Source organism: Camellia sinensis, chromosome 11, assembly GCF_055761805.1.
Source record: "Camellia sinensis isolate YWXY chromosome 11, ASM5576180v1, whole genome shotgun sequence".
NCBI classification, from domain to species: domain Eukaryota; kingdom Viridiplantae; phylum Streptophyta; class Magnoliopsida; order Ericales; family Theaceae; genus Camellia; species Camellia sinensis.
In genome coordinates this window covers 33,939,835-33,950,713 of record NC_138971.1, presented here as the reverse complement: position 1 = coordinate 33,950,713, position 10,879 = coordinate 33,939,835, and the positions used below count along the sequence as shown (strand labels likewise).

The window sequence follows — 10,879 nt, the reverse complement described above, 5'->3', positions numbered from 1 at the left end:
AACCTGCCAACCTTCTTAAGCCTAGATCCTCATCTCGGCTAAAGAGTGCAAAAAATGTTTGTTGGTCAAACTTGCCAACCTTCTTTAGCCTAGATTCTTATCTCGGCTAAAGAGTGCAAAACTATGTTGGTCAAACCTGCCAATCTTCTTTAGCCTAGATCCTTATCTTAGCTGAAGAGTGCAAAATTGTGTTGGTCAAACCTACCAACCTTCTTAAGCCTAGTTGGGCAAAGAGCACGAAAAAGTTTACAAACAGAGAAATACAAGTACTGAAAGAAATATACCAGAAAAGTGTCTACTTGTTATAGTGAATGTCAATGAAAATTACAAGTTTTTAAAGAGCTAAAAGTAAAATATTTTGAGATTGGTCGTGTTCCACGACCTTGGGATAGGTTGCTCGTCCACGTCTTTGAGATGGTATGCTCCTTTTCCTGCTAGACCAATCACTCTGTATGGCCCCTCCCAGTTGGGTCCCATTTTGCCATCCCCAGGTACCAAAGTGTTTCCAATTACTTTGCGTAGTACACAGTCTTCGATCTTAAATTTCCTTAGATGTACTTGTTTGTTGTATTTTCTAGACAGTTCCTGTTGATACGAGACGATGTGTACCAGTGCCCGTTCTCGTCTTTCTTCAGCAAGATCTAGGTCCAACACTATGGCCTCATCATTCAATTTGGGATCAAAATTTTCGTTTCTAATAGTAAGGAGGCCGATTTCCAAGGGGATTACTACTTCCATGCCATAAGCCAAGGAAAAAAGTGTTTCGCCGGTCGACTGCCTAGGTGTAGTTCGGTAAGCCCATAAGACGTGGGGAAGCTCCTCAGCCCATTTTCCTTTCACTTTTTCTAGCCTCTTTTTTAGACCATCCAAGACTACTTTGTTGGAAGCTTCGTCCTGGCCATTGGATTGGGGGTATACTGGCGTAGAGTTGTAGAATTCGATCTTGTGCTCTTCATAAAAACCCGTAAAGATTCGTCCATCAAATTGAGTGCTGTTGTTAGATAGCAAGGCCTTGGGAATTCCAAACCGAGTTATGATATTCTGCTAGACAAACTTCTTGACGTCTTTTTCCTTGATGGATGCGAATGCTTCTGCCTCCACCCACTTTGTGAAGTAGTCTGTTGCCGCAATAAAGAACTTTCTGTTACCCGGTGCAGTTGGGAGTGGCCCAACTATATCTAAACCCCACATTGTAAAGGGCCAAAGGCTGGTCAAAGGTAGGAGCTCTATAGCTGGTTGATTGATTTGATGAGGGAACTTCTGACATTTCTCGCATTTCTTGACGTACTTCTCTACGTCGGCTTACATGTATGGCCACCAATACCGTTGTGAAATAGCTCAGTAGGCCAAAGATCTCCCTCGTTGGTGACTTCCACAAATGCCCTCGTGGATTTTGAACAAAAACGATTCGATCTTGCTAGGATGGACACATTTGAAGTACGGTCCAGTGAAGGACTTTTTGTACAATGCTAGCTATAGGAAGAGCCAAAATCATTGTGACTTTGCCCTAATCTTGTTAGCCTCCTTCTTGTCCTCTGGAAAAATGCCGTCTTTTAGGAACACAATGAAAGGGTTCATCTAGGAGGGACCTAGCTCGACACAACATACCTCGGCTGCTTAAGGTTCCTCAATGCTCGGTTTTGGCAGGAAGTCCACTAGCAACAGGTATGGGATAGATGTGTCTACCATTGACACAAAACTGGCCAGTTCATCTGCCTTGCTATTTTCTTCTCAGCCGATTTGCCCTATCCTCACAACTTTAAACTTCATGATCTCTTTTCTGACCAAATCTTGGTACTTGGCCATTATATCATCCTTCACCTCATAATCGCTCGAAATTTGGTTGACTACCAGTTGGGAGTCACTGTATACCATTAGTTTGGTGGCCTTCATTCGGCAGGCTGACTTCAAACTGGCTAACAGTGCTTCGTACTCCGCCTGATTATTGGATACTGGAAAATTGAGGTTGATAGCTTGCTCAATGGTTAGGCCGTCTGGTGAAATGAGGACTATCTTAAGTCTAGCCTTGTGTCTGTTGGACGCTTCATCCACAAAGAGCTTCCACATCTCTCCTACGAAAAGCTTCCAACAAGTGGAGGGATCCGAGGACACTTTAGAATCTGGGGTGTTGATGATGTCTTCTTCTAAGTTGTTATCCGTCGTTAGGATTTGATCCTTGCTGTCTGACTGTTTTAGGACTTCACTTTCAGGCGAGTCCTTGCTTGTAGTAGTGCAGCATGCTTCTTCCCCCCTACTGTAAGGCTAAATGACTTGCTGCAGGGGCTGGGCTATCCCTGCGGAACCTTCTCCCCTTAGCTTAGTTGCTTCGGTCAAGTCGGTCGGGCAAACATAATGACTTCTTGGTGCAAACTCGGCCACGAAGTCTGCCAAAGCTTGGGCCTTTATTGTGGTTCTCCGTTGAAACTTAATGTCGAAATGTCCCAACTCCATGGCCCACTTAAAATTTCACCTAGAAAAGTTCACCCTTTCAAACAAGGCTTTTAAGGAGAAGGTTGTTAAGACGATCACAGTGTAAGCATGGAAGTAGTGCGACAATTTTCTTGAAGCCATCATTAAAGCTAAGGCCAATTTCTCCAACGGCAGATACCTCATTTCGGCGCCCAGCAACGTCTTGCTAACATAAAAGAAAGGCAAGTGTTGTATTCCCTTAGCTCATACCAACACTGCGCTAACTGCATGTTGGAAAACTGCTAGGTATAGAAAAAGTTCTTCTCCTGGTACTGGGGTTGCCAACAACATCAGAGAAGTCATGTATTCTTTCAAGCTTTCTAGAGCGTGGTCGCATTCATCATCCCACTCAAACTTGGCCTTCAGTGCTTAGAAGAACAGTTGACATCTGTCTGATGACAGACTTATGAATTGGTTTAGCGCGGCAACTAGGCCTATGAGATGCTGTACTTCCTTGACAGCGTTGGGCCTTTCTAGACCTTGAATGGCTTTTATCTGGGAGGGATCGGTTTCTATATCCCGGTTGGTAACTAGAAAGCTAAGAAATTTTCCTAACCCCATGCCAAACGTGCACTTGGATGCGTTCTGTCGCAGTTTGTGGGTTTTCAAGATTTGAAACATCTCAGCTAGGTCTTTGATATGGTCTCCTTTATTCTTTCCCTTGACCACCATGTCATCTATGTAAGCTTCCATTTTTCTTCCTAACAATGGCTCGAACATTTTGGTGATCATTCGTTGGAATGTTGCCCTTGCATTTTTAGGCCAAAGGGCATGACCTTGTAGCAATAAAATCCTCGGGGTGTTGTAAACAATGTGACCTCCTGGTCTGGTTCATAAATAGAGATCTAATGATAACCACGATATGCATCTAGAAAGCTAAGTTGGTTGTGACCTACAGTTAGGTCCACCAGTTGGTCTATCCATGGTAGAGGAAAGCTGTCTTTTGGGCACACTTTGTTGACTGTCTTGTAGTCCACGCAAACACGCCACTTGCCGTTCTTCTTTGGCACCACCACAGTGTTGGAGATCTACCTGGGATAGTGAACCTCTCTGATTACCCCTGTCTCCAGTAGGTTTCCCACTTCCTCAGCTATTATCTTAGCGTGGTGAAGTGCCGATCGGCGAGTTTGCTGTATAATTGGTCTGGAGGTTGGGTGGACATTAAGTTGATGGTAAATGAAAGTTAGATCAATGCCTGGCATGTCATACGGTGTCTAGGCAAACACCTCGATGTTAGAGATCAAGAATTCCATGATCTCTATTCTCTCGGTGCTGGACAAAGATGAGCCAAGCGAAAAGAACTTTTCTAGGTCCTTCTCGTCTATTCTGACATCCACTAGATCTTCTATTGCCTTTTGTTCGGTTGCCTTGCCGACATCTGCAAATAACTCGTTGCTTTCTGGCTCCTCCACTATTTGTACGAACCTTTTGGCAGCTCGACAGCCGTTCAATGTAACGAAGCATTGTTTGGACATGATTTGGTCTCCCAAGATTTCTTTAATCACTCCAGCTTCGTTAGGGAATTGCATTACCTAATGGTAGGTTGACGCTACCACTCGCATTGCGTGCAACCAAGCTCTACCCAAGATGATGTTATAAATGGAAGGGACTTTCAGCACCTAGAATTTCACTTGCTTTGTCATCATTCCAGCTTTGAATGGAAAAATTATCTTGCCAATCGACCATTCTGGCATAAAGTTGAAACTGACCAAGGGAGGTGTCGTAGGTGCAAAATCTTTGTCCTCCCATTTGAGTTTCTTGAAGGTCTCATAGTACATTATCTCGCACGATCTCCCTTGATCTATCAAGATCCACTTGATGTTAAAATTCTTGACATGCAGCGTTACCACCAGTGCGTCGTTGTGAGGGCTTTGCAACCTTGCCAAGTCCCTGTTGGAAAAGGTGATGACGTTTTTCTCCTCGATCTTCCCTCTTTTCACAGTAGGTTGTGCACTAAGTATTTCCCTCATGTGCTCCGCCTTCTTGATCATCCATTTTAGCTCGCATACTCGTTTAGGCTAGATGATCCCACCTATCACATTGATTACGCCTTGAGGCGAACTGTCAACGAGCATCCCATTTGCCCTATTGCAGTCCTAGGGTGCTGGCCGAGCTCTCCCTTCGATGTACTGGTCCAGGTGGCCTACGGCCACTAACTCCTTCGGATGTTGCCTCAATGGTGTACAATTTTTAGTTCAATGCCCTACTTCATTGTGGAAGGTGCACCGGTATCTCTCGTCATAGCCCCTTTGTGCTTCTCCCAACTTGGCTGGCCGCCGAACGAAGGGTACGTCGCGTATCTCGCTAAGGATCTGGTAGATAGGATTATTGAACATCATGGCGATAGCGGTGCGGACTCTTAACCTCCTTGTCTGGGAGTCCTCTCCGTTTGGTCGTCTGTCTCGGCCATTTTTGTTCAATCGTTCCTCCCTTCCAACTGTGTTAACTTTTGCCATGGGTTTTCTGTCTGACATTGCTATTATGCCAAACTTTGCCTTGGCTCGAACGCCATCTTAGTTTACCCTGATATACTGATGCACTCTCTTCATCAGGGGTTCCATTGTGAGGGGTGGCGTCATTGTCATTGAATCCCTCAATTTATTGCCCTTTGGTAAACCCCGTTTATACTGTGCGATAGCTAGGTTTGTGGGGCAATCTCCGATCTGATTAAAAGTCTCCCAATACCGGTTGTTGTAAGACTTCAGTGTTTCTTTCTCTCCCATGTCGATGGAAAGTAGCTGGTCTATCTCCACCAGCGTCTTGGTGTTTGTCTTAAACCTGGTAACAAATACCTCTGCAAGTTACGCCCCTGAAGCTATGCTGCCTTCTGGCAACCTCTCAAACCAAGTCAAGCCCAAGTCACCTAAGCTTGAAGGAAATAAGATACACATTAGAGCCTCGTTCTGTCGATATACAGCCATAACCTGGCGAAAGTGGCGAAAGTGCATGTAGGGGTTCGACTTCCCCTCATAAGTTGTGAATTTATGCTGATGGAAGCCTAAGGGTAGTGGTGTGTTCTCTACTATCAGAATGAACAACGAGCTTTGCAACCTTGCCAACGCTTTATCTGCTGGTTCGTAAGCAAGGCACAACACTGGCATTCTAACCTCGACACTTCTATGTGTCCTAGGAGCCAACCACTGCAGAGCAGAGACCCTTTGGGGGTCGCGTTCCTGGGCGTCTTCTCTCCTTCGAGCGCTCTCTTCTAGCACTGTCCATAGGTCTTCCGACCTGAGCAACTCGGTGTGCTGAGAAGTTGTTTGATGCATATGTGAGGGTCGATAACTGCTTTCCTCTGCGTAAGATCTTTCAATCCTTGTTCTCTCAGACCTGGAGTAACGAGTCCTGAAAGTCCTTGATTGTGTGTCGCCTGTCCTGAGGCTTCTACTTTCGGATTGTGATGGTGTGACTTGTCTGTCATAACCTTCTAAGTGACGAGAATGCGTTCTGCCTTCGCAAATCTCTTCTCGTGCCACCTTTTGCCCTTTATCTGGTGCTTCATTGTCTACATGTCAGCCGCCATTCTCCTTATCAATTCGTCTTGCTCCTTTACGCGATCTTCCAGAACCTGAGGATCCATCCTCAGTCTTTGTCTATTAGGGCTTTGAGAGCGATGAGGGCTTGAGCCCTTTCTTTCTCGCGCGTCTCTCCATGGGTTCCGTTGCTGGGAATCCAATTCTGCCATATGCGGGACAAAAGGCAAGCCCTCGTGCCTCTCACCTCCTTCCGGGGTTTGCCCATCAATAGCAGAATGCGACAAGTCTTCATTGTCCACCATTAGAATCAATTGAAGGAAAACTTAATCAAAAGGTTTGTTCTTTGTCGCTCCTTCCCACAGATGTCGCCAATTGCACGAGCATAGAATAATCTTCTCGTATAATCCTGTTGATCAAGTTTGCACTCCTCCAAACGTTGTCGCTTTGCTACTTGAAAACACAAACGTGAGCTAGCCGATGAGTGTGTGCTGGAAACCTCTCCAATGCCTAAGTCAGCCAATAAACAATAGACACAAAAAGCTCTGTGTATTCGGGGGCAAGAATTGCAATACCTCTGCATAGGTCCTATCATGAGCTTTTATATAATCCATCTGGCACAATCCTAGTAGGACTCTAACTCTCCTTAGCAGAGTCCTCCTAGGAATCACACACCTAAGGATAATGCTTATAATCAGAACACCCCTCTCTCTGCAAGCCAAGTGAGATGGCCTAATACTCTGCTCGGTTGACTGTACCCAACCGAGCTACCTTGGCTCTGTGCTCAATGTGGCCGAACCGTGATGACCCTAGCTACCAGATGGCAACCAGTCGAGCCACACCTAGTTCGGTCCACTACACTTGTAATCACCTTGGTCTGATAAAAAATTGTCCCTAGATAGCTAGGCCCAAGCCCATGCAACACATATGCGACCATCATAGCGCCTACTCGGCCCAAGATTGAGCTACCCAAAAGCTCCTCCTCGGCCCATTGTGCAGCCTAGTCTTCACTAATGACGTTGCCTAGCTCGGCTCAATTTGTGCACACAAATTACCCTCTCAAGAAAAACTGAAGTTTGATTTTTTGGAATTTCTTTTAAATTTATTATGGCATGACATTTAAATTCAGAGGATGTAGAAGTGAAAGAGAAACATTTGGTTGTGTTTGGTTTAATTTTGGAATCGTGATTCCGATCAAAAAAAATCTAAAACTCTTTTCAAAACTCTATTTAAAAAAAATCAAAAAAAACATTTTTTTATTTTGTTTTTTAAAATCATGATTTGAGTGGAGTGGTGTTTTGAGTTATGAGTTTTGAGTTGTTTTTTAAAAATTTTTGAATTTCTTTTTTTAAATATTTAAAAACTTTCTTAATTTTATTTTTTTAGGATAAATATTTTATATTATAAATATTTATTTATTTATTTTAACGTTCATTGTATTTCATATATTTATGCGCTGTATTTTTTTTAAATATTTAAAAAAATTTTAAAAAATATTTTTTATTTTAAATATATAATTTTTATCTTAAATATTTTTTATTATTTTTATTTCAAATATTTATTTTATAAATATTTTTTAAAATATTTTTTAATATTTATTTTTTTTTTACTTTTTCTAAAATTTTTATTTCTTTTAAATTTAAAAAAAAAATGGATTGCCATATATATATATATCTAAGTCATAACAAATTATTTGACCAATATTTAAAAAAATAACAAAAATTATTTTTCAAAAAAATTAAAATAAACAAAAAATTCAAAAAATGTAAAATAAAAAAATAATTTTAAAGAACAAAATAAAATAAAAAATATTTTTTTGAAAAGAGTTTGGTTATGAGTTTTGAATTGAGTTTTGAGTTATGTATTTGGTTATGATTTGAGTGTGGAGTTGTGTTTTGAGTTTAAAAAATTTTAAAAATAAAATAAAATATTTAAAATAAAGAGTAAAATATATTTAAATAAATTTATATATATATAAAATAAAATTTTCTTAAACATATTTAAATATTTTTAAAAAAATCTAAAAAATTTTAAAATACAACTTAAATTTCATAAACTCAAAACTCAAAATACAACTCAAAATTTTTTTCAAAATTCAAAATTCAAAAACTCAAAACTCTTTTCAAAACTCATAACCAAACAAATTTTCTCTTTTCAAAACTCAACTCACAATTCCACACTTGAATCACAATTAGATTTAAATCATAATTCCTAAACTAAGCCAAACGAATTATGTTGTACCTTTGACAGTGAAAAACATTCTGGGAAAAAAAAAATGGATAGAAAGAACAAACTCAAAAAACTCCAATTGGGCTACATCCATTGAAGAGGATGGCAATCAAATTCCACTATAAAATGATGGCGATTATGGGTAATGGCTTGTGCCGGCCTGGCCTAGGCTTGCTGTGCCCAGTGGGCTTTACTCAGCCCCAAATTCGTATTCTATGCGAGCTAGCTTGGCTCGAATGAGGCTTGGGATAGGCCTGGGACCTAAGATTTGAAGTTCGGTCTTGTCCGTTGGCTCATGAAAGGCGGTTGGTTGGTCCATTCATTAACTTGCTTGGACTGTGAGTTGGTATAAAGTATGAAAAATAAGGAAAAAAAAATTCTAAAAATAGGCCTAAATCTTGGTCAATTGGGCTAAGCTCAATGGCCTCTGAGCAGTTCGGCTCATCTTGTCGAGCAATTTTTGTGCCTAAGGTTTCGACCTGTGGACCAACCAATTAGAAAAAGCCCACTAAGCTTAGCCCATGGATGGGCTTGGGAACCATTTTCGTGCCTTGGCTAAAGCGGATGCCCACCCCTTGTGAGACATATGCGTTTCATTCTATGTTTGACATCTGTGCATTTAGACCTATCAGTGATCTAAACAACCTTGAGAGTGGTGTACTAGGAAGCATCTTCTAAGAAGATTCGCATAGCTGCAGCTAGAATGAATACCTACATTGTTTTTCTCTGGGACAAATTACTTATTGAATTGAAAGAGTATTTGTCCAAAACATGGCATTCATAAAAATATTCATGATGAAATACATTGCTCATATAGGTAAATTTCTAGGAAGATTTTACATTGGAACTTAGAGCTAGAGTTCTTCTTTTGACAGTCTATAATTGACATATTTGTTTTGTTGTAATCTATTGGGAATATTCATAATTAAAAAAAAAAATCACTATCAATGTTTGGCTCCATTTGGATCATGAGATAAGAAAAGAAAGAAAATTATTGAAGTATCTCTTCTTTCTTTTTTTTTTGGTACATCGGAAAAGATTATTGAAGTATCTCATCAAGGTGAGAAAAGAAAATAAATTATTATATTTTGTCACATTCTTGTTTATAAGGGCAATGATTAAATGATGATACACGTATATTTTTATTTTATTTGTTTTGATGGGTAGTTTAGGTATTATAACTTTTTTGTAAAAAGTAATTTTGGATAATTCTATTTCCACACACTATTTATTCCCTATGCACACATTTTAATGAATTAAATTTTTATTATAATTTTACCATTAAACAAAATGATCACTATAGACATCAACGCATACCAACTCTTAAAACAAAGCTTTCTCTACACACATCTTTTAGAAAAAAAACAAATTTTTTTTTTTTTTTTAAAAAAAAATCTTAGAATACACCATGCTAAGACCTGAGTGATGTTTGTATGCATATAGGGTATATGCCATGTGGTACCCTCTACAATTGTTATTGACTTTGATAGTAGGGTCCACTACATTTATGTTGGGTGTTTGGGGAACAATAGGAGACATACATTTGTGATCAGTGGAAGGTAGTGCCACATAGTACCCTATTGGCATACAAAAATTTCGCCTAAGACCTACATTATTCTTGGCATTGTTTTTCACTCCCTCCATTGTTGTACTCTACTACTCCTACCGTCATTCTTAATTTATGTGATGAAACATTTATAAAATAATGAAAGTTCAGATTTGAAGAAGAATATATGTGTTTACAAACAATGCATCAATGAAAATGTGATTTTTTATGTGTAAAAGTTTCTCTTTTTTTATTTATTTATTTATTTTTTTACGATCCTCATTTGGCAAACTAGTGTTGGATAGGTGCAACCTTTTCAAAAATCAACAACCAAAATTATTTCATTCATTCGAAAGTTAACTTCTGAAATATAAAATTTTATTCGATTTTTACCTTTCAGATATATAGAATTGAATGGGTTCAAATTGATCAGATCATGTTTTCAAAGTAGTTCTGAAAATAAATTGTGACATAAATTGTAACGCCCTCAAAAAAAATAACATTAAACCCAACAAATAAGACATGCATTGATATTTAAAAGTTCCACATTCTTTCATTTCTCAGAATTCCATTACATAAGTATTACATGTTAACAACAAAAGCAAATGCCCTACGGGCTTACAGCTTTCCAAGTTAACACTTGGTTACAACAAAAGGAGTACTACCTCATACACATTAAGCCCTTGGCTTGAATCTACATGTAATACATCAAAAGTAATATGACAAAAGTATTTCCAGTCCTAGCCTCCCAAGCTATGTCCTTGGAGGTGGCATGCTTCCTGCACCTGAAAATGATATTCCCATATAGGGTGAGCCACAGCCCAGTAGAAATATACTAAACCAACCATGAATATTGACTAAAACATTAGCAATTGATAGATGGCCAACACTGATACATTCACATAAGTTACACATTTATGCCATACGACTTATGAGTCCAAATTACTTTTCATTTTCCCTTTTTCAACAGATAGGCATATAAGCACTATCCACATTTTCAACAGATATGTATAACAACAATATCCACATTCTCAGATAAGCAAATAAGCTATATCCACATTCAACAACAGATATGTATAACCACAATATCCACAGATAAGCATATAAGCTATATCCACACTTCACAAAGATAAGCATATAAGCTCTATCTTCACTTCTCTAG

General features: G+C 39.4%; 1 protein-coding gene across 1 annotated transcript; it reads right to left on the bottom strand.

Moving 5' to 3' along the window:
* Window positions 1–342: 342 nt before the first annotated feature.
* LOC145802241 (uncharacterized) lies at window positions 343–2,067 on the bottom strand. Its single transcript, XM_082894924.1, has 2 exons — window positions 1,786–2,067; window positions 343–1,011 (listed from the first exon to the last, which is right to left on the bottom strand). The coding sequence occupies exons 1-2, from the start codon at window positions 2,065–2,067 to the stop codon at window positions 343–345; spliced, it is 951 nt and encodes a 316-aa protein (XP_082751050.1).
* Window positions 2,068–10,879: the final 8,812 nt, after the last annotated feature.